The following is a 26,284-nucleotide window of genomic DNA, read 5'->3' on the forward strand; positions in this document are numbered from 1 at the left end:
GAATCTCGAATCATTCTTGCGGAGGTGCGGAAACGGTTCTCACAATGCTCGGTAGTCGGAGCTGTGGTTGCTAAATACTTGAGGACGGAGTACGGACTGCTACAATCGTATTTTTTTTTATCTTACTATCGGATGACGGATATCGTTGTTTCGTCGAGTGTTTTTTTTTTCGTAATTGTCGCTACTGTTAACGAGTAACTTGGTTGACGGTGTAAAAACGATCAAGAAATATAGAAGAGTGTAGTGAACAAGAGGTAAAATTCATGGTGTTGTTGTATAAAATTGTCTGGAAAAATGGCCGACCAATGTTTCATGTCAGTTCTTCAACGGTATACCTGCATCGTTCGCCATATTTTATTGTTATCCCTCTCCTCACTCTCTTCCTTCAAAATTCGCTCATATTGCGACTTGGTATGTCAAGAGTAACCGTTTGAATCCCATCGTTTTTATCAAACAATTTTACCCATAATTTTTCCAAACGATTTGTCAGAGTCTGATCCTCGGTCAAATAATCGTTGCGAATAGGCGAATGAGAATCACGATCGCGCCTACTCGGCTAACTCCACATATTTCGACGGTTCGTGTCACGGGAAACAAAAAAATTTTTTTTTTTCCTTTTTTACCTCCAACACACCTTTTCGCGTACTGTATTGCCACTTGATAGTTTATCTCTGTCCCTCTGCTCCCAGGATGCACGATGAGTGGAATAATTGTGCGTTCGACTGTTTACACTCGTTTACGCGGCATAACGTGGATCGAGCGTGGATGTGTGCGTGCGGGAGAGAGAAAGGACATTCTTAAATTTGCACAATTAGGTTATACATTATTGTGAGGGAAATATGCTTTTTTTTTTACAGAGGTGGGATGATCGTTTGAAAAACGTCGGAGGGATTCCTGCATGAATCTTTCGAACGAGTAAGTTTTATAACTAGAAATCCCAATAAAAATTAAAGAATCACGATAAAGTCTGAAAAAATGTTTTCTTTGAAATAAAATTATTATCATCGTGACCTTGTTGTCGTGATGATTTTGTACGTAAAGTTATCTAATTTCACTCGGCTCGATCGTGTATTGCGATCTCGAACTTGAAAGTTGAGTCAAGTAGCAAAGGATATAGCATTCATTTAATACGAAAGATAACAAGAGCAAATGTCACATCCTGCCTGTGTGAGAAGCTCTTTTTCTCGCGCTACCCGCCACGCCTTTTCTTTCTTTCATCGTGATTATCTTTTTGGTCATATCGCGCTAGCCGTGGGTACGCGCGAGACACCCGAATTTTATTTAGACAACAACAGAGTAACGTTGCACGCGGGTTTAGTCGGAATTCAATACATTCATAATCAGTCTCCACCGAGTTCGGTAGTCGCGAAACCGTGACGAAGAACCAAGAACTCTCGAACCATGACCGTTTCTCGGGGGACGGCTTTCGGACGAGTCTGTGAAAGAATAATAAAAACAAAAAAAAAATTCGATGCTAATATTTGATATCCAGCGTATTTTGATGTAACTTTCGATCGATTTTCTCATCCATTGTTTCCTCGTATACTGTCGCTGAACGGTTCCACGTACGATTTTCGTATTTCACCGTTGCCAACGATCTTATACCCGTTTTAATAACGGAGTGTGCAAATAACGATTTGACCTCCATTTTTTTGAATTTTATTTGCGGATTTTTATTCTATGTGTTCAAGCTGTCCAAGTACGAAACAAGGAAAGCACATACATTTCCATCATTATTTTACAATGAATGAACATAACTATGTTTTTAAATATATTATATATGTTAATTTGCTGAGGCGTGCCGCGCAGTGTGACGATTGATTCTACGATTCATCTGACGTTTGTAAAAATTTTTCAGATTCGTTTGGTAAACACGTTCCAAAGCGAGAAGTATATACCTCTCACTCGTTCTCTTTATCTTGCATTTTATATATTCGTTCTTGTCCGTCGCTGAGACTCTGTTCGGGAAGGGAACAGATTTGTCAATAATTCCAATGAATCTCCATAATAAGAAGCGAGCGAGCGAGTCGATGGGAAACGAGAGAAAGAGAAATAAAATTCCGATGGTCGATTCAAACGAAATAAGAAAAGATTGATATAGTAGTGAAACGCTTCGCGTTCATCGGTTTTCGGTTTCTGATGAGAGAGCGCTACCAACGGTGTTAGGAGGAAAGGCGAAAGGGAGAAGCGGAAGCGGTGGGGGGGCATTGCCTCCCGATTATATAGGGAACTGCTGCAACAGAGACCCGAGTTGTACCACCGCCGCTGCTATGAATCATCGAGTGATCCAGCAGACGAGAACTCGCACGCTTAGCGTCGACACTCTCGATTCGAGGTGAAAAATCTGCTGCATGCCTCTTTTGTATATAAATCGCAATGAAATTGCCAAAAGCGAGAGAAGCGAGATAGAATAAGCGACGAATAGGCTCGTCAAGCCCCCCGATGCGGCGTGTCGCGTGTCGTAACAAATCATCAGCTAAATCATACAATCCGAATGATGCTCGATTGTATGATTTACGATAGCAGATACTGGAGACAAATATTGAAAGATTGGTTCACTTCGAAAAAAAGGATTAAAGAGAATTCGTAGAGTGCATGCTGGCGAGGATGAGAGGCTGCTGCTTGGAATTTGTGTACTGCGCAGCCGCCGACGCATTTTTCAACCGCACCAACCCTTGCTAGAGGGGGTAGAAATATAGTGCGCACGCGGGCATCCGTTGATTCGCGTACCGGAGACGTATAAGCTCTGCGACCTACCACTGAAGAATCACTCCAGTGAGATATGAGATTGGTAGTCGCGAGCAGCCCTCCGCGTAGATAGAACCGAATTAATCGCGCTATCATTGCTTTTTATACATGTATAGAAATATTTATAATAATAAAGTGTATATATAAATATTTTTCTATTACCGGCTTGTTGAACGCCTCGACGACGATCGACGACGATCAACGACGATCAACGACGATCAACGACGGTCGACGACAACGAGGACAGGAGGATAATTATGCATTCGCGATTCGGTTTTAAAGCATCGCTAGCAAAACAATTACAGTTTCGATCACACTAAAAGTGATAACGTGAAAATTATTGTTCGCTTTTTAAAATATATAATATGCCAGTGAAATATTCTCGACCCCGTTGCACGTAGTCAACTTAAAATCGTATAGACCAAGAGAAACGGAGAGAGGACGAATTTAAATAGTCGGGTCGATATCGTAAGCTGTGCATCGCTTAGTTTACTACTCTTTTTTCACTCGATTCTTCGTTTATACCGAGTTCAATATTAAGAAAAAATAAAACTATAACACCGCATCGATAGGCAGGGAGGGAGGGAGGGGGCCGAGCAGGCAGGCAGGCAGGCAGGCAGGCAGGCGTACATATACGTACGCTGCTAAGACCCATCATTATCCATGGGTAGAACGGATATGTCAAAAACGCTGAACGCTTATAGAATGTGAGTAGCAAACAAGCGTGATTAAATTATTATTAATCATTTTTTCAACCCCTTTGGGTAAAAATAATAAAAAAATAAAAATCAAGAATCAATCATTTTCATATCTATATATCCATATCCATCGTCAAAGCTTACGCGTTCCTTCGAGTCACCGGGTTGCTGGTTTCATTTTATTCGGTTTCCGCGCACAATGAGACTCGTTCGTATATCCATTGGTCTTCTAAGCTCAATCGTTCTGTCGGGGTGCACGTATGAGCGTCCAACGATTTCTCGACATATATTTTAACTGTACACTCTACCGAGCTTTTATTGTGCTCTTCTCACAGTATAAACTGTGAAAAAAAAAAGAAAAAAAAAACATTTTCTCTCAACAATTACGCCGACAATGCCGAAGCACCAAACGTACGAGTAATTCTTATTTTGTCATGCTCAAACGACCTTGCTCCGATAGGATTGTCAGCTGTTGTCCCACGCGCATGAATATATCCTTCTGCAGCCATCGAGGTGTAACATTACCTGTGACATCGACAAACATTTTCGGTTGTAAAAGTTAATTGAGAATCGAGTTTCTGTTCTCATCTCGGGTTTGTTGAATCAGACTCTCTCTCTCTCTCTCTCTCTCTCTCTCTCTCTCTCTCTCTCTTGCTTCTTCTTTTGCCTCTCTACCGATTCTGCATTTACGTGATTTCCTTGCAATAGCTGGATTGTCACGCGCGTCGGCCTCTCTCTATTTCTTTTCAATTGAAGCAATTTGGAGCAGATCCACAGCGTAAAAATATTCATAAAAAATCGTTCGGGGCTGGGAATTCGTGCGTGGTAAAGGTTTTCCAAGTAGTAACGTTCTTCCCGGTGAGCAGCGAGCTAAATTGGGCGAGAGAATTCAAGATAAAGAATATAAAGCGGTCCTTCGGTGCTCTATCGACAAATTCGTCGAAATCGATTTGTGTAACAAGGTTCGCGGATTTCTTGTGTCCTCCGTGTTTAACCGCAACGCTCGTGCTTACAGCGCGCGCATTTATATATTGATTCGTTCTTGGTTGTTCGTGCGAAATATTATTGAAGCTTTGTTCAAATAAGCTACATTTAAAGATGAAAAAAAAAAAAAAAAAAAAAAAAAAAAAAAAAAACAAGAAATCTATCGTAATGGAACTCTTTTCTGAATAGAATCCGCTGTGAATTTGTATATGAAAGTGCAATTTTCCCGATAACGCCTTATATCGTGTCGATTGTCTTCAGCATATGGAAATGCAACGGTAGGAAATACGAGTTCGGTTTGCGCTTGCGTCGAAATATTGAGCCACATTGATTGTGTTGCGTCGGTGTGGTCGTCGTTGGGCCGGCTTTTATCGAAGCCCTGACATGGGGTAAGTTCGCATCTCGATTAGATTCAATGTAAATTGGTTCTCGCGGAGACGCTTCTTTGGTGGCAACAATCGTCTTGATCTCGTGTATCTCTGCTCTTTCCCTCTTCGTTGAATTACTCGAGACGCGTTTCAGCAATGACGGCCGGGTAATGATTTTCAAATTCAACATTATCCATCCGAGAAGTGTATTTCGGAATAATTCCAAAAATTATTCTTCGAGGCTATACTAATCCTTTCGATCCGTCGCGCTCGTCGTTTTCGACCGCTACTCTCTCCACCTTTTCTACAACCCCGACGAAACAACGTTTTTTTTTTATCACTCATCATCTTTTTTCTTCGATTAAATCGATTGTCCTTATAATAGAAGTATCGTCGTTGAAAACGCGTATATACTAGAAAAGTCAAATGGTTCGAGGTCTCATTTTACCTCGTTCACCGTAAACTTGGCTATCTCGACTATCAAATAAAAGTTCATTATCGATGTTTGCGCGCACACTCACACAGAGTGTAATATAGAGAATGAAAAGTCGGAGGAAGGGCAACGACCCGGCAAGGTTTTGTCGATAGGCGCAATGAGATCCAGGTGAAGGAGAATGGGAATAACGTTGAGGACTGTTGTTTACAGAAAGAAAATAGAACACATCGGCAGGATGACGGCTATGACGCAAGAAGAAATAGTGGCGGGTGCTCGGACGGTGGCTCAAGGTCTCGAAACTCTGCGAGTCGAGCATGGAGGTCTTCTTCAGGGTCTGCAGTCGCAGGACGCACCCGCCGCTCGGGACAAAGCGAGCCAATTGAGTAAGAACATTGAAATGATCGAGTTGGGTCTCGGTGAGGCACAAGTGATGATGGCCCTCGCGAGTCATCTTCAAATGGTTGAGGCGGAGAAACAAAAATTGCGAACCCAAGTGAGACGGCTGTGTCAGGAGAATGCGTGGCTCAGGGACGAGCTTGCCGGTACTCAACAGAAGCTTCAAGCCAGTGAACAAGCGGTGAATATTTTGTTCCGTTTAAGCTCGGTTTTATCTCGATCCGTCTTTAATTGAAATTGTTGAATTATGAGATTGACACATTGATTAATGATTATTATTTTTTATCGAAGCGCAGGTTTCACAGCTCGAAGAAGAAAAGAGGCACCTCGAATTCATGAGTAACATGAAACAGTACGACGCGGATCCACCGGCCGACGACGAAAACGCAAAGGACCGACCGAAGAACGATCCCGTGGTCGATCTCTTTCCCGACGACGAGGCTGACGAGAGAAACAGTAGGTGTATGCAGAATAATAATCTCGGAACAAATCGGTGTTAGTCATGTAATCGTTGTTGTCAGTCTTTTCATATTGAATACCGCTTGGTATAGTCGCGAGTACATTTTTTTTTCTTGCCCAGCAATGTCACCGACCCCACCGTCTCAATTTGCCCAGCAAGTTAACGCCGGTTACGAGATACCTGCGCGTTTGCGAACCCTCCACAATTTGGTGATACAATATGCGAGCCAAGGACGTTACGAGGTTGCTGTCCCACTTTGCAAACAAGCACTCGAAGATCTTGAGAAAACATCGGGGCACGATCATCCCGATGTCGCAACTATGCTCAACATTCTTGCGCTTGTTTATCGGGATCAGAACAAGTTCAAAGAAGCCGCCAATTTGCTCAACGATGCGTTGGCGATTCGTGAAAAAACTCTCGGTGAGAACCATCCCGCGGTGGCAGCGACCTTGAACAATCTAGCCGTTTTGTACGGTAAACGCGGGAAATATAAGGAAGCTGAACCACTCTGCAAGAGAGCATTGGAAATACGGGAGAAAGTACTGGGACGCGATCATCCGGATGTTGCGAAACAGCTCAACAATCTCGCGCTGCTCTGTCAGAATCAGGGTAAATACGAGGAGGTACAGAGATATTACCAACGGGCGTTAGAGATTTACGAAGCTAAATTGGGACCCGACGATCCGAATGTCGCCAAAACGAAAAACAATCTTGCCTCGTGTTATCTCAAACAGGGCAAATACAAGGACGCCGAGGTTCTTTACAAGCAAGTACTTACGCGAGCTCACGAGAATGAATTCGGTGCTATCGATGGTGACAACAAACCCATTTGGCAGGTAAGAATTTTATCTCGTTGTGACGTTTTTCATCGTGAAAATGCCAAAAATTTTCCTCAATTAGGTGGGCTGAAACAACATTGAATTTTTTGATACGCAGGTTGCGGAGGAACGAGAGGAGAACAAGCATCGAAACAAGGAAAACGCGCCGTATGGTGAATACGGTGGCTGGCACAAAGCCGCCAAAGTCGATTCACCAACGGTAACTACGACCCTGAAAAATCTCGGAGCTCTTTATCGACGGCAAGGAAAGTACGAAGCTGCGGAAACTTTGGAAGATTGCGCCCTCAGATCACGCAAAGAAGTGAGTACGCACAATCAGTCTTTATATCCACCATTCCGAAAAATAAAGTAAAAGAAGAAGAAGAAGAATCGTTCTTCGCGCACGCGCTTTATTGTCATTCCGCTAAGTTCATTCTCATCCCTTCCAAAATTTCCCTTTTCACGCAGCACTTCAAACAGGTGAGCGGCATTTAATCAATTTATCATTAAAATGCTTCCTTGGACTAGCAGTGACGGGGGGGCGGGTGGCGGCTGCGACGGCAGCGGCAGCAACCAACGGCAGCGTCAAATCGTTCACGCACGTTTTCTTATCTAGCTCCTTTATGATACATCGTTGTTTGTACCATTGTCACTCTTCTTCGTGCTACGTATCGCCCTTGTTCTTGTATCTCCCCCCCCCCCCCCCCCCTCAGCTCCTTCCCTTAATTGTATTAAATGTTAATCTCATCCAGTCGTACTTGGTAAAAAGTCTCGAATGTTTTGAACATAAAAATATTATACGGTTATCGCCAGAGACGCGGATGAAACAGTTTTATCGTACTTTGCACGCAGGCATTGGATCTCGTCAAGCAAGCCAAGGTCGCACAAATCTTAGGTGATGAGAAGGGCACTACGAGACGAGGTTCACGTTCCAGTCTCGTTAACAGCGAGCACGAACAACAACACGACGAGGTGAGTCTACTTTTTCCTCCGTCTCCATTTTTATTTATTATCTTACGCTCTCTAAATGTTATTTCTATCCTCTCTCACCTCGTTGCTACAAAAATATTGTTTTATATACTTTTTTTTTTTTAAATTCTTTCATTCGATCTTTTCGTTACCGTCACTAGTTCGTGGAATATATAATTAGAGTCGCACAATGCATGTAGGTAGCTATCATACACCTCTATTAGCCGTCTACTACCCACCTTTTCCTCTCTCTCTCTCTCTCTCTCTCTCTCTCTTTCTCTTTCTTCCTTCTATTCTTTTTGTTCGGTCCGATTTGACGATTCGACAAACGATCACACAGGGCTCCCTGCCGCTGGTACAGAGGGCACTCCACGAAGGACAATCCGGCCATCACGACGCTAGTCCTAACAAACCCGGTTTTAAGAACAAATTCTTCCACGTTTTTGGCATTCATTCGTCCACGTAGAAGAAAAATTATTGGATTGTCGGCTTCCATGCTCTGTTCTTAATTTTATTGGTTCACGCCCGTGCGACTAAACCGTCGTTTCCTTTCGGGTTCCGTGGCAATCCGCACCCGAATTTTCCATGTAACGATCGATAAACGGGCCAGCATTTTTTCGAGTAATTGTGCTGAATACTTTTTTTTTTTTTTTTTTTTATGTATTAATATTTGTCTCATTTACAAAAGAGATTAGCCACAAGGATGTCTTTTCCGTTTCTAATTCGTATATGCTTTGAGGACGAGAAAATGAGATTTTCCGTTCCGAGTCATGTCCGATCGAAAATATTACTCTTTCATACGTTTCGAAGCGTCCTTGAAAAAACTCATAAGTCGCACGGGCGAAAAAATAAATTTTGAACTGTTTATAGTTATCGTATCGGAAAGAATTTTCGTGCTTCCATAGAACAAATTCTTTTAATCTTTCATTAATTTCGTTCGATTTGACGGAAACTTTGTTGTTTTCGAATGAGCGAAGAAATAATTTCGCGTCTTATACTATCAAGTTGTACATTCTATTTAATCGTTGAGTCGTTATTATGTGTTCCGTTGCCTCTCGTTGTTTATCGGCGTTTCTCGTATTTAAACGTTCTTCGAATTATCTATCAGTATCGGAGGGAGATTGTTTCGAATATGCTGTTTCGTTCATGGTATTACCGTGATTAATTTAATCGCTGTGTACGACCAGAATTACAATTCGTTTCGATTTGCAAGCACAACGCGTAAATTAAGCTGGTAGTAATAGTAATATACGTACACACCTGCGTGGTGTTGTCTCATCTATCTGTCATTAATTTCCATCAATCATAATCTTCGCATTATAGGAGTTGTGAAATGTTTAATTTGCACACCCCATAAGGGATCGAAATAGAAATTTTCACGTGCATATAAAAAATGGTCGATTCAATTTTTCGCTCGTAATAAAATCCAGCTCTATAAGAAACGAAGTTTATCGCAAATGGTAAACGTTAATGTTTCCAAAATGTTGATTGTGAGGTATAATCGAAGTCGACGAAGAAATACGTGAAAGTTACCATCTTCGAATTTCATGAAAAATTGCATTTCGATTTCCTGTACGTACTGTAGATAGGATGACCTCTTGGTTATAATACAAGTATGTGATCAAATTTGATGTAACATCCAGAGAGACACGCGCGCCCACCCTGCCTCTTCTTCGTTTTCTATTGCCACATACGTTATGATCATGAGTAACTATAGATATACATATGATAATTTATAAAAGAGTTATTATACCTGGTTAGTTAAAAAATCTTGTTTACAAATTTTTACTCAACCATTGTTGAAAGACTAGCTGCGAAACAAAAAAACTCACTGATTTATATATTATTAGCGACTGCGTGATGCCTTACAGTGACTAAAAAAGATGAGGGATTAGTGCCTTGATACTTCAATAACAAATATACACGAAGAAATAAATTATTTTACAAAAAAAAAAACGAAACATGAAGTTTTTCTCGTTCGATGTTTTACTCCGTCCTTCATTCGGGACAATCGAGTTTTCCGGCGAATTTTGAATTTGCGCGTATCGGTGAAATAAGAAAATATAATTTTTCTCCGTTCGTTTGCCATTTACGGATACTCTACGGAAAATCACTCTCTCTCTCTCTCTCTCTCTCTCTCTCTCTTTTTGCCGCTAATTCGTTCCCGGCCGATGTTATCTCGTTTTTTCTATTATTTTTATTTTTTTTTCGTTCGATACACCTGCGTTGTCTTTTTTTCATTACGATATGAGTTATCGCGCGGTCTACCGGAGGCTTAGGTACGGATGAGAGTACCAGCACGCTGATCAAGGACCGTATACGAAAAAAGGCTTGAAGAATCGTGTGAGATACGAAATTTAAGAGGTGCGTAAACGTAGCATTTTTCTTTTTTTTTCTATTACTTCTCGGAGTTGTCTCTCTATCTCTATCTTTCTGTCTTGTACTCCTGGCTCCTAGTGCACAAGTGATGAATAATTGATGTATAACGTAGACCCTGGCTAATAATGAAAACTGCTTCATTACACGAGGCCCCAATCCTGACTACTCGAATGTTTATATTTTTTGCCATTTGCTGCTAATAATTGTGAGCGCACAGAAAGTTTTCCCGAGTTATGCTGTGTAGAGATTATGGCATGATTATAATATGTATGTGTTTGTTTGTTTCTTCTTTTTAATTGACAGGTAACAAATTGAAAAATCAGTCAATTCAGATTAATTTGGCTTCTATATCTATTTTTTTCATTTATGATCTTTATCACATGTCTACCTATTTTCATTTTGAACCGTATTACAGAGTCATTCTCCATTACATTGTTCCACGACAACTGTCAAGTAAGAATTTAAGAGACACATTGTCAATCAAATTTTATTTTTGCGCATTTTTATCCAAATGAAATAGCTGTGATCGTAGATGAACAACGATCTGCAAAATAAACCCAATATTTTGTAAAACGAAAAAAATTAATTTACTATTCGGATATTAGTTGTTAGGAGTATTTTTCCTTCATTGAAATACGGGTTATAGTTTTATACACTCGGTAATTGATAATGTCTGTTCTTTGTGTTGCAGGACCGGAAGCATTCCGTTCGCGCCCAATAGAGCGACGGTTGAAGATAGAGAAGAACTGCAAGAATAGGAGAGAGAGCGAGCGAGCGAAAAAAAAGAGACGACGGGGGGGCGACGGACAAGACTCAGCATCGTTTTTTTTTTTTTTTTTTTATTGAAAACGTTGTTTACGATGTCTACACTCGTGTTAGGAGCACTGCGAACGGCGGAAAAAATGAAAACAAAAGGATACATTCCAGCTGCTTTGTATTCGCACGTATCGGGGGTCTGGTCAACTTTTAAAACAAAAGGAGAAGCTAAACGCATTTTTTAATTTAGCTTTAACGTCAATTCGATATTGTTTTGCGAGTAAGATCGCATCTCGACTTAGGAAATTGCTTCAATTAAATACCAATCAAAATAAAGAAATGAAATTATCGTGAATTATAGTCGTGATTGTAAATGGAGATTGAAAAACGTACTTTACGTAAGGTACATCATTTTATAGCTTGTGGGACTTTTGATGTAATAAGGAAACGTTCTCCGATAATCATAACGCAACACGTCCAGTATTGTTTCGTTCATAAATGATGATTGAAGAGCACGGCGATCCTTGAAAAGACGGAATTACCAAAATGGAAGAAAAGAAATGAAAAATTTGCATTTATAAAGAAACACTGGATGAGAGTCGATTGTTATGAGCGTGCTCGATAAAATTTCTGTCATATCCTTTTGGTCCGTCTGAACCGGCCCACGTCGACACTCATTTAATAAGTTATGCGATGTTTGCTGAGATCATCAATAACTAAATTCTTTAGTTGAATTGCGAATATGAGGCGAACCCTCGAATTTGACGGGGGGTATATCATCATAGCACGTAACCGGCGTAGATCGGTTCATGGAGGTTTGATAAAAATTTGCATATAATATTCCAAACAGGGCAGTTTCGTCTAATTTATGAGAATGACCAGTCACGAGAAAGCTGATTACCGAATATTTTACTAAACGGAAAAACATGACCAGGGTGAAAGAAAAAAAAAGAAGTAAATATATACACAACGCAACGTGTGAACAGAGTGTAAAAGGCTTCATCTTCTCGCGTACATCTGTTAGTTTTGTTTTGTTGCGTTTGCATTTTTTTTTTTCCGAAGTACTCGCAATGAATTGTCGAATGTTTGTTTTCTGAAAGCGAGAGCTCGTGTCTCATTTCCGCATTTTCCAAGATGTATACATGTGCGGTCGCAAGTCAAAGGCCTAGACATGAGGGATTACTTTGAATAATCCCGATGAATTTATTCATCCAGTCATTTGCTTATCAATTTATTTATTTATTACTTCGTTCTCGATTTAAAATAACATCTGATCGAGAGATTCCGTTGTAGCGAGGAACTTGAAAAGCTACGCACACGGAGAAGCAATGTTAACCAAATTATACACTCGCATAAAATTTTTTATCTTCTCTTTCTTTTTCCTCCTGCGCATTCGGAGATAATAAAAAATTAACATAATTTTCTTTTTTTTTTATCTTGGTATTAGCACGAAGAATATTCTTTTTTTACGTTTCTCTATTTAGAAGATATATTTAAGCTCTTACGCTAGCAGTATTTGGTAATAATATTTTGTATACTGTGCGAACAACGTGTTGTTTTATCGGGACGACATGGACAAAAGATATGAAATTGAATTTAAGAAAACAGAGCAACGATTATGTTTTTCATGCATTGCGCATAACAGTTATTGAAGTTTGAATCGACGAGCAGTGCTGTTGTCTCACGTAAGAAAATGGGATTGATTCTACCGAGATTGTCGTATGATAATGCGCGGAAGCATTGGTTCTTCAGTGCAAAGTATTGTTATTCCCCGAAGATCTGGTGGAACGTAAGCTTTGATTTACAATAAACATTATAACTTGTATAGAGTTTGTGTTTTTTTATTTAACTCACCTCGCGCGAACGAAGCCGCATGATTGAACTATACTGCCACTGTCATCATCATCGTCGCCACCGCCGTCCCACTACTTCACTACTACTATGAAAAGTGTGCCAAAGTAACTTGGGGAAATTAGTTTTATATCTCACGCGTTTCCTTTCATTTATTATTTTGTTCTCGTATGCGTATTTATATATATATACTAATCACATTTATTACAGCACAATACATAACGTTACACTCAATAATTTAATCGAGTTAATTATTAGTTCGAAGTACAATGGCAAACGATTTTCGTTATCGTTATTATCTTCCTTTTCGTCGTATCGTTCATGTACAACTAGCAATATGGAGGTGAGAATAGTATACACTCATCGTAATGTAAAACCGTGCGTTTTCTTCCTTTTAGTATAAATTTTTTGGTCATACGCGTGTACCAAAAAATACAAAATTCAAGAAAATTGTTTTTACAATCTCTGGATAAGTGAATTCCTTGAGGGTTTATGAATCGAGCTATGTTTTATTTATGAAAGCCAATAGCTAGGAATGTTTTTAGTTTTATCAATTTAAAGATTTCCAAAATATACGAGAATTCGTTGATTCGTTAAATATTGTATCTTTTGATAAATTTTGCAAACACTCAGATGATGAAAAAAAGTTGGGATGGGGGGGGGGGGGGGGGGAGATGGTGAAATAGAATATCAGCCTTATTGGGCGAGATATATATTTTTAAATCAATGTTTCAATCCTGTAATTTCGAGATTGCGTCAGTCACGAACATACATACAAATATTAACTTTATCATGATATAGCCTTTTGCCTTATGACTAATATCTACCTTAAAGTCGGTGTATATTCTATACATACGATTTCGTTTCTTACCGAGCATGTTACCGAAAATTCGAAATTTGCTATGGATTACGCTACATCTTTCATGAGTATTGTTTCATTCTCCGCGCTTAAGACTTTTTTTTTCCTTTTAACAAACAGTTCATTAATCGTGATTTTTTTTTGCAATGACGAACGCGCATTGAAAAAAAATGATTGGCACACTCAAGTGGAATTTGATTATTCGGCATCCGAGCAGATTTCAAGTATAGGTAATATTTTTCATCCTTTTCCAATCGATAATAATAAAAGAACAAAAGACTCGCAATGGCAATTCAAATCGCTCGACATACTTATCCATCAATTCTTTCTTTTTATTTTCTTCATAGGAACTTGTTTACAATGATTTTTATTTCTCCATCAAACGCCCATACGCTGATGCGTTATTACGGTCGATACGTGATCCCAATTTGCGAATAATTTTTTTTCTTTTCCTCTACGGGCCGCTCTCAAATGAACGATCGGTTTTTTATAGTCGCGAGAAAATGGCATGTTTCCTTGGTCAGTTCGTTACGGGAAGCCGGAATTCCATTGATTATATTATGCAACAGTTTTTTTTTTTTTTTCAATAATCGAGCATTTGGCGATACAAAGTAACCACCGTCCATAAACGAGTGATTAAGACGAGGATGCGCGCGCTGAGCGGTTCGCTCCTTCTTGTCCTCTTCTTAGCCTCTAAATACTGTCCATAATGTACACAAGAGCGTTAATCGCGTTTAAACAGAAAATAATAGCCGATATAGAATGAGAGAAACGTAAAAAAATAATTGATATCTAACAAAGGAAGAAGTTGCACAGAATTAATAAGGAAAGAAACATCGGTATAACTACGTATAATCGTATAAATTCGTCCGCTTTCAACGAAAAGCTTCTTCGAATAAAAAATAAACTGGACAGCAATGCGATATTAGGTCCTACCTTTAAAATAAGACGACGATCATAACAATTAACGAAAAACAAATGAAGCGTCGTTAGACTTTCGATATGAAGGAAAAAATCGTACGTTCGAAAGGAGAATTTTTTGAAAAATAACATTATTTCGCGGAGATTTGGGCATCACTTGATAATGTCTGTGTATATAATATATGGAAAGTTATTAACATAATATGAACGAACTCGTATCTGCTAATAAAAATAATGGTTTAATATATGAAATGTTGATACGGATGAAAAGAAGAGGAGGTGACACGCGCCAAAGTAGAGAGAAGCCATCGTAATAAATAAACTTGTAGGGTAAGCGGAAAATGAAATGAAAATAATAACGAAACGAATAGAGAAATTGTATCCGGTCGTTGTGATGATCGTGGAGAGCCCCGCGCGACCGAATAGCCTTTTTCAGTAGGTTGTGCATATATATACTTATATACCGATGGAAAAGATTCGAAAAGAATCGTAAGATGAGATGGCAGGATGATATTTGCGCATGGAATATTATCTCTTGGCTCAATATAACCGGAGAATGGAAGATCGGTATCGCGCAGTGTCCTACGGCGACGAGGGTCGTAGGTCGTCGGAAGAATCGTCACGGCGAACGAGTTAGACGTCGGGTTCGCGGTGTGCCTCGGTGCATATCTGCGAATTTATAAAATTCGTACCCCATTGTCTTTTCAAGCGTGTCGAGTTTTATTTTTCCATCGATCGCCAACGATGTCGTTATTTTTATCGAACAATGACAGCTGTCTTTGCTTCGTTATTGCTTCACTTTTTCTCAATACCGATCAATTATTACCGGTATATTTGCTTGTGTGACTTACCGAGAGGTTGAAACACCGTACAAACAGCTTATTATGTGGTCGACGATCAGACGATAATAATAAACGCGATTCTCGTCGCTAAGTACTTTGAGCGGAGGTGGGGGAGGTTAAAGCGGGAGCGTCATCCACGTTTGATATTTCGGTTTTGATGATAATATACGAGACATGGCTCGAACAGTACACTTTGCGATGCTCTCGTGGCTCTTTCGTTGTCGTTTCCTATTCACTCCCTTTTCTCGCTCGTTCGCTGGCTCGCTCACTCCTAACCTCTCTTCTTTCTCGACGCAAATCTTTTTCTTTTTAGCTTTCGCTCCTCCCTCCTCCACAAATCACATTTTCTTGTGATTCACCCTCTTACCCGGTCTACCAAGAGATCGCCATGAATAACGACGCTGGGAGTGCGAACGCAACGGCGAATAAATCAAAATTTGAACTTAAAAGATTCTCATCTCGCTTTCTAATTTCGTTTTGTTTTCGCCGCGGCGAATCGAGACACAACACATGCGTTTTCTTTCTCTCTCTCTCTCTCTCTCTCTCTCTCTCTCCCTATTCCCCCGTATACACAGACATACGAGCACACACATGGCATATCCGCGCGGAGCAACGCAATCGCGATGGCGCAAGATGGGTGACAAGCGTCACGAGTTATCATCGCAAATTCGTAATTATACCTATACAAAATGCTACACACCGCGTTTATCTAAAACTACAAATATTACTACGATACTTGGTTGGTTAGATTAGACTAGAGTACATCGAATACTATAGACGCCAGACTACAATTATACAGTACTTATACAGTATTATCGGTTACAGTTGATTAATATCGATAGAATCGCAAAGAAACAAGAACTAACGAATAATAAAATGGATAGTGGGTATATGCGTGTTTTTCGTGTATACGTGTGATTTTTTTTTTTTTTTTTTTTTTTTTTTCATTTTTCATTTCGAAGAGCGCTCGGATAATGGGTTTTTCTTTTCTTTTCTTCCCTTCCGCGCTATATCTACAATTTCACTTTCTCACACTTCGTCCACACAATCCATATAATCTTCTCATTGTAATAAAGATATGTGTATCCGAGAGGTAAGTGAATATAAAAAGAGGATTCAGCCTTTCGCGTTTCAATGCTTCGCAATAATAATGATCCGGGAATGATTAACGATTAATTGTTATTTTATCATTGTTGTCTCTTCGCGCTCAACTTTCTAACGAAGCATGCAGCCTGAAGGAAAAATATCGCGCTTCTCTCGTCGTTTTGGGCAATTATTTTTGCTCCTTGCTCCCTTCGAGTGGAGAACGAACAAACGTAAAGGGGTATTATTATATGGGAGAGAGACTTGAGAGAAACAAAGGTATATATGCGTACTACATACGTATCTGCGGTCGCGTATCGTGGGTTCGTCGTCTATGTATCCTCTATGCTGGATATTATCGATTGTTTAATCTCGGCTATTTAAATGTGGCGAATCTGGCCTTTCGCGAAGGAAATTTTCTCGGAGATTCGGGGCGAAGACGCACCCGCCCCGAATCGAAGCGGGCGAAATAAAAAAGATGATTATCGATTACTTCGACGCCGATAGTCGCGATTGCGCCGATTTTTCGCTCCAATCTTGTTTCTTCTTCAGTGGCACGATCTTGCGCGTCGTTGAAATCGTCGCATTCTACGATGCCACTCGTCCCGCCACTCAATCACGATTGATCGTTGCGTTACCGTTAGACCACCCTGGTTTCCACCGTCGTTCTCGTGACCCAAAATCAAGTAGGATCTATAAACAAAAAACAAATAAGAGACAGTATTTATTTATAGACGCGCGTGAACGATCCGCATCGAACGTCGAGGGAGCACCATATATTTTTCCATCTCTGTCCCGATTATCCCGATTCGCTGTGGAGCCTCATCGATGCAATGAGTTTGGAATAAAAATTAATGTACAGATAGACGCGCGACTGCGTAGAGAAATGAAAGTCCGGGGCGAACAGAATGGAAACGCGCTGATAAATGAGTTTTCTCCAACCAATAACGAATGATGTACCTTAATTGGATTAGCAAGGGCGGGCTAGTCGACGTACCATCAAAGTTATATATATATATATATATATATATATATGTATATATTGCGTTAAATACGCGTTTTGCTATATTCCAATATCCCTATCCGAAAATCATATGTTACGTATATATACTACATTGATCAAGAGAGCTTTCTCGGATCATCGCTCAATTGGGCACGATTAGCGCGTCCCACAATCACAATTGATCGATCGGTATATATGCGAGGCATTATTCTTATTTCTCTCTCTCTCTCTCTCTCAATCGCTAATTTTGCCCTATCCGTCCGTCGTCTCCTACAACGCACGTCATCGAGCAGAATAAAAAGTTGCGAAGAAGAAAGAAATAAAAAAAAATCAGGGAGCGCCCACGCTTCGGTTTATTCGCGGCCTCGCGCGAGAGGGAATGAAAAGAAAGAAGAAAAAAACGGAGAGAAGATGCGGTGGTCGAGGGATTAATCGTCATGAGCAACTCTTATATATACGAGATGTATACGCGGTCGCTGTATATTGGCTCATACATATTATATAGCAGTTATTCCGATCCAAACACAATTTATCGTTATGGCTCGCCTCGTTCGATCGTTATAGATAGAAATAATTGAGAGTCTATGTATTGGTTTAAGAATCGCGATCCCGGCGCGCGCGATAAATAATCAATGATACGTAGACACGCGCGGAAACTCAAAACTCACTTGTTCGGTTTGATCTTTGGGCATTTGCAGGCAAGATCCCCCGTATGGACGAAAAGGGAGATGGGCCCTCGTCTGACCCTCGAATCCGGGGACCTCTTGTATATGAGATTGACGTTGAGCGTGAATCTGGTCCATGCGGTACCCGGAGCACCACCATTTCCGGTCGATGCGTCCCCCTTCTTGTGCCTGTCGGTCACTCTAGCCAGAATTGCTATAAAATACAAAATAAATCAAATCAAATCCATGCGCATCTCCGTTGAACATGTTTTTTGGTTGTTTGCGAGGGCCAGGCTCGATAATCGGTCTTATCCCCTACGATTATACCCTTTCGTGCTGCGGCGATTTATTATCGAATTGCGGCATGCGCACGGTGGTGGTGCTGTTGGGGATCGAACCGTTTGTTACACATGTACCCGCGAATACCGTCGTTTTTTTCCAATAACTCGAAGAGGTTTCGCCAGAAACTATATAACAAAAACGCTTTAGTTTATATTTTATTTCGCGCTCTTGAACCCTGTTCCGCAAACGCTTGCCCCTTCGACCATATAAATTTAACAAATGCATCGTTGTATTCCTGGGACAGATTGCTGCTGAAAAGAAGATTACGCGAGGAGTTGTTCGCCGCGTAACATATTGACACGAAATAGAATCATTTTTTACGCAAGGTTGCTCAAACGTGTGCGCGCGCGTGCGCGCATCTAAAAATAAATAGTACATGGATATTGTTGAAAATCGTTCGCTGTTTCGTGTTGGCTTGCGGCGCGTTCGAAAAGACGAGAGAAACCTGAGCATGCGAGATTCGCGCGAAGCCAACGATCGGGCAGAAAAGAGCGGAGGGGGAGAGTTTCGCGAAATCTATTCCAGGTTGACGTCGCGTGGTAGACCTGTTGAAGATTTATTCGCGACGAATCAAGCAGCCTTCTCCGCTGCGGCACGCCGTAACTATATATATATACCGGGAGTGGCTTTTCGCGTCCGCTTTTCCCCTCGGCGCGTCCTCTTCGCGGGTATGTGTTAAATATATGGGGGTGAAAAAAAAAGAAAAAAAAAAAAAAAATACAAAAATAAGCGAATTTTCCATCTCGTCTCGGGCACTCTGCTGACTGCGAGGCTCCCCTTGAATTTCTCGAGCACGCTGCTGCGGTTCGTATATACATCCCGTGGGTTCGTGTGAAAACACCCGTGCTCTCGCCGCTCGTCGCGCGAGCAGGGAAACCACGTGCGAACTCGGTGCCCATATAGATACAAATACAAATGAACCGGTGCGACGGAAAATGCTGAGAAAGCGGATCTTAAAAGGGGCGTAGAGCCAATCAATTAAAACGTCGTGATGCTGGCGAGTTTACGCCGTTTTTTTTTTCCTCAACAAGCAAACCCCCCTCGCCGTGCGACGGGGTTTGCTTTGCCGCCAACTCAAAAGCATGCTTGCTTTCTATTATTGAAACGAGACTCTCTCGCGGTTCGCCAAAGAGCCATTCTTGGACGATAGCTTCTCGCGGCACGTATTGCACGTATTTTCAAACTCTCGCGTTGAACCGCCTGTTTTCATCAAAGCAGCGCTGGCTACTTCCTACTAGTGCGAATCGTTCATGCACACGTGGAACAAGTCACACGCGCATACGCCGAATTGAGCAGGCGCTCCGACCTCTCCGAGCGTGTGATACACCCAGCCCCGCGGCGCCCCAAGCTCACCAAATTCCTCCGTGTGCATATTGCCACGCTTCACAATTCTCTCCAACGCGTCAACACTGCGCTTTCGAACAAAGCTGTATGCTGAGAAAACATCTTTTTTGTCGGTAACGCGTATGAAATAATTGTCAAATGGACGACCCAGTCAAGTAACTAACCGTAATCTCGCTGGCAATACTTGTTGAGATTGAGCTTTCTCGTGCTGGCTCTGCACTTGCCGCACTGATCTGCAACAGAAATAAGAATGATTCCTCGATTAATTTTTATAAACCCGGTTGAGTAGGTATGCGCGCAAAATGAACGGTGATGATGTTAAAAAAAAAAAAAAAAAAGTATGCATTTAGCGCGATCGATATTGTTCGTCATATGCCATTATCGAAATTATTTCTGCGCATTGCGAAAAAAAGCAGCGGTTGGTTCTACTATATACACGTATGGTTATCACCTCTATATGGTAAAATGTACCAAAAAATATTGTTAGGACGATTTTTCCATAGTTAATTGAACTATTTCTGTCGTGTTCATTAAAACATGTAATCCCATGTGTTATTTAAAAGTAACTAACAATCATGGTAAAAATCCTCACAATTATCAGATAATGCTGCAAGTAACTTTATAAATAAGCTGCTTTCAATATGAAAAATATGGTATACCGTATCATATTCATGTTTGGATTGACTTGCACAGAATTTTACCATCCATATGCCAATTAATATCTATAATTGAATAGGCATTATCATAATATTTCATAATACGAACAATTTTTGTAATTTTGCGGAGACTTGTGTTTCCTGCTATTGATGATTTTATTATTTGTTATCCTTATGACAACCATACCGTTCTCCTGAGTAAAAGTACGACTCGACAAAAAAATAGTCGACCCGAGGGGGAGGCTTGATCCCGGAACTTCCGGAGCTTGAGTTTGGAACGCAATCCATTACGCTACCACCACACACGCTTTATACCTGAGAAAAACGAAAATTCTATATAAACCGTGATTACGACTTATATATGCGTTTGCTTGAATCTTACTTTAGTTATAGAACGTTCGGTACAGCACAGTGGATAGCGCTCCAGGCTTAAATTCCAAGAGTCTTTCTTTCTTTTTGTTAAAATCCTCCCTCTCCGTGGTCAACCTTAAATCTTTGCCAAGCGTACCACGAGCACATAATCGAGAGTACAATACCTGATACCTAATCGTTAATGATTCTATTTATTTTAGGAAAAGTATTACTAATATTATTTGGTGACATGTACACAATATAGGTATATGTTTGGTAAAGTTATTGTTCCTGTATTAATATATGCGCTTGATGTAAACGATTTATAAAATTTAGTAAATACAATCATATTTTTTTGCGAATGAGCGCTACCATAAAAGTATATTTTTATCACCTCAGGGAAACATGCAAATATGGTACTATGAATAAAAAATGTTTCTCGTGTGCGCGATTATGTTTTTCTCCCGCAGCATCCGCTAAATGAATAAAAAATAATGCTAGCGTGACGATATTCGTTCAATTAATTACACGCTTCGCGAGGACTCTCGTATATATAAATAAATCCTCGCACCCGCAGGTGTATATGATGAATGAGTTGTGCCGCCATGGAGTACGAACTAGTGACTCGTGGATGGATGCGGCGTTGTTTCCGCTTAATCGATATATTATATTGGATGAATAGTGGGAAACGAAAAAAAAAAAAAAAAAAAAAAAAAAAAAAAAAAAAAAAAAAATCATCGTGACCATTGCTGCATCGCGTTTCAGAGCATAGAACCGTACGATTCCCGTATATTCAGCTGTCAATTTTCGTTCGTACATTTAGACATATGCACTGCCGCCATGTTTTTCAATCAATTTCCAATTATTGGCATGCGGCAGCTTGAATTTGTCCACGGAACTTTTTGAGTGTGCACGAAGCAGAGCGCGATCATGCGACAACTTATTCTATAAACTGTTTCGTCGCGGCGGAGCTTAACCGTCGCAGATTTCAATCGTTTTTTCATGTAATTGAGTTATCTACCGGAAATTTTCTCGCATTTTGGTTGTTTTTATAAAATAAAAATAAGGATACGGAAAACAAAAAATAAGTTAATATATACAACAAAAATAAGGATCTTTCCCAACGTACAGATTTCATCGAGGCTTCAAAAGTGAGCCGGACTAATAATTATCTGTAGCATTCTTTCTATCGGTGCGCCGGTAATAACGAACTTTGCATCTATAGTATTCATCTATTAGACTCGAGACATTGGAGTCTCCGCGGGCGTACTATTATACCGCGTACCACGTCGGTCAAAGAGCCAGCAAGAGATAACGGTGACGACCCGAACTGAATTTTTATGACGATCATGAACAATTTTTTTTCGAATCCAAACTACATTTCCACCGTACGAATTGGCTTTAATTATGTTTTTTAAATTAGCATCTTATATAGTTTGGAAGCAATTCTTATACTACTTGAGATAGTATTAGAGTTTATTATTATGGAATTATTTGCCAAAAAACGTATTTATTGCGAGAAAAATGAGAGTTCATATATCTTTGCTATTATACTACAACTTTCGCAATGAATATTTGACACGTCGGCGGTGATACACACCATTCGACGGCGAGCTAAATATTATTTGGCCCATCAAACAGTTTCAAAAATTGTTTCATTCGCGTATAAATAAGCACAAAAAGTTGTAAGCAAATTCTTGAAACTTTTCCAAATGAATCTCAATCCACACGGTGAAAACGGATTCGTTTTGTATATACCGAAAAATATATTATTTTTCAAGAATTTTTTCAAGTATTTAGGCACCGATTGCAAACAGCATAGTATTTTTTGAATTTTGCAATTATTCGTTCCTCGAATTGTAAACAGCTTTTATGTGGATAGCAAAAAGTTATGCACGTGCGAGAACTATATTTTGTTTTGTTTTCGAGTGTTATTCACATCATGTCAGACTAGCATTTACTGATAAGTAGAACTACTGTATTGTAAATCACAAATTTTGATTGTCAGCATAGTAAATTCTATGATAAATAGACGAATATACACCGAATACGTGTGATATTTTACCATGCATATAGTTTTTTTAGAGTTGCGCCCGAGCATACTTTACAATATAAACATTTGAAGTGACTGAGAATAGAGAAAAACGCTCTTGGGTCATTTGAATAAAAGGTATGAGCATTGGTCTTTTCACTATGGTGGATAAAACAGTTCTCATTACTGCTCTTCGAATTAATGCTGCAATTCAGTTACATATTGTTGTCCCCGAGATACTATATTCTTAGTACTTTCCTCTAGAATTTTCGGCCTCGTTTTCTCCGTACAGAGTAGGAAAAGCAAGAAGTGTTCGTTTCAAGTTGAATGAACTGCTTGCATAAAACTTTCTTTTATTCAAAGTTTTTTCTTCGTGCATTGTAAACATTGGGGTGTACATCACGCGTGTGTTTTTCTTTTTCATTCGTTCGGTTGGTTACCCGCCCGTTGCATCCCAACTTTTTATACAATCGATTTTCCTTCCGATGATCGTGAGAATAAGTAAAAAAATTCGGAAATGTTTTCACTAACCGCATATGACTCTATTCGATCAGGTATATAAACATTTTTGGCTAATTGGTGAAAGGTAGCCGGATAAAAATGAAATATAATAATCTCTGTGGCGTGGCAGGTGAAATCCGCGATGAGAATTAGGAGTGGAAATGCGAATGAAAAGGAAAGGGAGGCGGAATTATCCCCCATCCCTTTGGTGGGGGATAATCACGTTGGAGTGAAAACGCACAAAGGTGTATCACGAGAGCGAAGTATAGGAATGCCTGAGGATGGGCTACAATAAGCTGAAGCCGATGATAATACGTGAATGATTCATTGTTAGCCGCAGGTACATGCACCTCGGCAAAGCCATCGTTCGAACCTCCGAATAAACAAAGTATAGATATCGGGTGGTCACTCGCGATGATCGTGACTCAATTTTCAATAATCGGTATACGTATACGTCCACGATAACATTGCGGTGACGCAAACAAAAACATGAAATCGGCCCGAGGGAATAAATACAAACACTCGTTGAATGACGCGTTCAAATGTTCATTGATTATTGTGGAAGTATAAATATACTTTTTGCTACGCGATGGCAAGGCAGTGGTGAGGCTTAAACTAATCGTACGCGTAACTCACTCAAAAATAAAATGACTTTCGTAAAAACTGGAGGAAGATGCTGGCGGCTTCGTTGCAACGAATTTATAGCAAGATTTCCGGGAATGTACTCAGCAACAGGAGGAATTTTTCGGACACGAATAGCTTCTCTTTTTATTACCCAGCTAGGATCCGAGAAAGTATACCCTACTTTGGAAAATAATAAGGGATGTGCGAGCGGTAGCGACGGTGATTCTCAATCGAGGGTTCCGGATATTTCATGTGGATGAGAAAAAGTGCTTGATCGCCGCCGCATAGCGCGTACAACTAACTGTAGAGCATGTAACGGCGGAGCTGGAGATTTCTCGCCGGTCATAAAACATTCTACATAACACACAGCAGCGTGTATCGAGCAGCAGCCATCGAGCCTCGGATGCGTATAACGAACCTTCGAGTCTTCCATTGCAGTCCTCGTATAAAATGCACATTTATACAGTATATGCTGCTGCACGGTATCTATATAACATAATGTAGGAGCGAACACTCGATGCGTCGGTTATGTGTACTCGAAGCAGGACTGGACTCGAGCCGAGAACACCATTCACGAAGCCATTCATGGCCGTTTAGCCATTCATGAGATCTTGGTATAGGTGCATCCCTCGGCACCTATATATTTAATAAATATTCGAGTTCTCCGCCCAATGAGAAAAATCTCCGTGAAGGAAAGTGAATGTGAAAGAATGTTTCGCTCTGCCCGCGCGACTGTTCCATTTTTACTCTACTCTAGCTTCCCCGCGTCTATACAAAAAGAATGAAATATTTTTTTATTTCCGCTCCTCGAGATGAAGTGCATAATAGAGAAGGAAGAGAACTATGATCGCGAACGATATTCGCCATTTTTGTTTTTAGTTTCTCAATTTATTTTTCCTCCTGTCGCAATCTTCTGTCTAGTCGAGATACGCGCATTTTTTCTTGGCCAATGAAGCGGTCCGATTATAGCCGCTTCTCAAACGAAGCTGTGCCGATGCCGAAAATTTGAATTTTTTCTCACACATTCGCCGAAATTCGTCATAATTACGTTCATCATTATGAACGACTGTTGCACCATGCTGTTGCCAGCGACACAAATTCTTCGCTCGCTAGACGCAAGTGCGCTCGCAACATCTTGGAGAGATACACCGCGCGGCCTATATACAAGACACGGTGTACCGTATATATAGCAGCCAAAACATTTTCTTATACTTTTTCGTCACAAGTTTCCATGCCCATCCAGAATATAAAAAAAAGTTGCTTTCAGGTCGTTATAATAACGACGAGTGAGAGCAGGGGTTAGACATGCAATTTCCTGTCTAGTAGCGTAGTTCGACGCGACGGCAACGATATATGCAGAGATTGCGGAAAAAAAGGGGTGGGCAACCGTTTTTTCTTATATATATAATCGCTGTATCATCGACGCATCCTTCTGCGACCGCGAGTTCGCATACTTCCGATAAAAAAGAAACAGACCACGGCCAGGTATAACGGACTGAAAAAATAGATACAAGTTTTGCTTTTACGAACGTTGTAGTTCGATACGAGGACTAGTTCGCGCGCCAAATTATATACCGAGCAGGCTGATTTCAAAACGCAACTGAAATAGGTATCTATACGAGGCTAGGAAAAGTAGCTAATTTCTTTTCACCTTTCTTCCGATATAACGAGAGAGCGAACGACGAAGACTAGAATAAGACAAGTGCGATAAAAAAAATTGTCAGCGCGCGTTTTATAAGAAACCGTTATTCACGTTCGAATTAGCTCATATATATATTTTTTCGCTATATTGAAAGATGCATAGTTTACGAATGAGTTATATAATACGATAAAATGCAATACTCGTCGTCGGTGCGAGGATATTATGCGGGGATATTTCGCAATGAGAGATCTCATTTAATTCATTATTGTCCGTATCAGAGAAATAAAATAGGGTACGATAAGCGTGCGCGCGAAGCGAATTATATAGCAAAGGCCATGTTGTGGATGAATTTTTGGGGTATTTATATTACAGTCGTATTCGCGCGGGCGCGAGTGCGGGAGAAAAAAAAAGCGCAAGATTTTTGGTTTTCCTTACCAAGAATTTCAATATTTTTCTTGGCAAGCCGGTTGGTTAAAGCAAACATATATAAGAAACGACGAGTGAGATAGCGAAAGTGGAAGCAGAAGCAGGAAATGTACACAAGAGAAAATAAAAG

At 40.3% G+C, this 26,284-nt stretch overlaps 2 protein-coding genes across 10 annotated transcripts in view; one reads left to right on the forward strand and one right to left on the reverse strand.

Moving 5' to 3' along the window:
* Positions 1–23: 23 nt before the first annotated feature.
* Klc (kinesin light chain) lies at positions 24–12,837 on the forward strand. Of its 9 annotated transcripts, none has more exons than XM_043428231.1 (9): positions 24–254; positions 858–915; positions 5,445–5,811; positions 5,927–6,086; positions 6,211–6,926; positions 7,027–7,230; positions 7,377–7,388; positions 7,761–7,880; positions 8,218–9,833. In XM_043428231.1, the coding sequence occupies exons 2-9, from the start codon at positions 899–901 to the stop codon at positions 8,341–8,343; spliced, it is 1,722 nt and encodes a 573-aa protein (XP_043284166.1). In that variant the 5' UTR covers positions 24–254; positions 858–898; the 3' UTR covers positions 8,344–9,833. The 9 variants fall into 9 exon arrangements, 8 of the variants coding, with proteins under 8 accessions (XP_043284166.1, XP_043284169.1, XP_043284163.1 ...); XR_006261983.1 differs by lacking the exons at positions 24–254; positions 858–915; positions 8,218–9,833 and adding exons at positions 3,347–3,455; positions 10,130–10,241; positions 10,948–12,837; XM_043428233.1 differs by lacking the exons at positions 24–254; positions 858–915 and adding exons at positions 3,376–3,455; positions 4,692–4,819.
* A 151-nt stretch (positions 12,838–12,988) lies between these two features.
* Positions 12,989–26,284, reverse strand: part of LOC122415781 (netrin-1-like) — a 102,298-nt gene continuing 89,002 nt past the window's right edge. The window contains exons 6-8 of the mRNA XM_043428225.1: positions 20,087–20,155; positions 18,240–18,450; positions 12,989–17,261 (exon numbers count right to left, since the gene is read on the reverse strand). Of these exons, the coding sequence (XP_043284160.1) occupies positions 17,117–17,261; positions 18,240–18,450; positions 20,087–20,155 (425 nt within the window). The 3' untranslated portion in view covers positions 12,989–17,116. The remainder of the gene's footprint in view (positions 17,262–18,239; positions 18,451–20,086; positions 20,156–26,284) is intronic.

Source organism: Venturia canescens, chromosome 9, assembly GCF_019457755.1.
Source record: "Venturia canescens isolate UGA chromosome 9, ASM1945775v1, whole genome shotgun sequence".
NCBI classification, from domain to species: Eukaryota; Metazoa; Arthropoda; class Insecta; order Hymenoptera; family Ichneumonidae; genus Venturia; species Venturia canescens.

Bases quoted from the DNA above. Each gene is read 5' to 3' on its own strand.
- Klc (XM_043428228.1), top strand. From the start codon at position 3,412: ATGGGTAGAACGGATATGTCAAAAACGCTGAACGCTTATAGAAT. The intron at 5,812-5,926 runs GTGAATATTTTG...ATCGAAGCGCAG, and splicing joins TTCAAGCCAGTGAACAAGCG to GTTTCACAGCTCGAAGAAGA. The intron at 6,087-6,210 runs GTAGGTGTATGC...TTTCTTGCCCAG, and splicing joins CGAGGCTGACGAGAGAAACA to CAATGTCACCGACCCCACCG.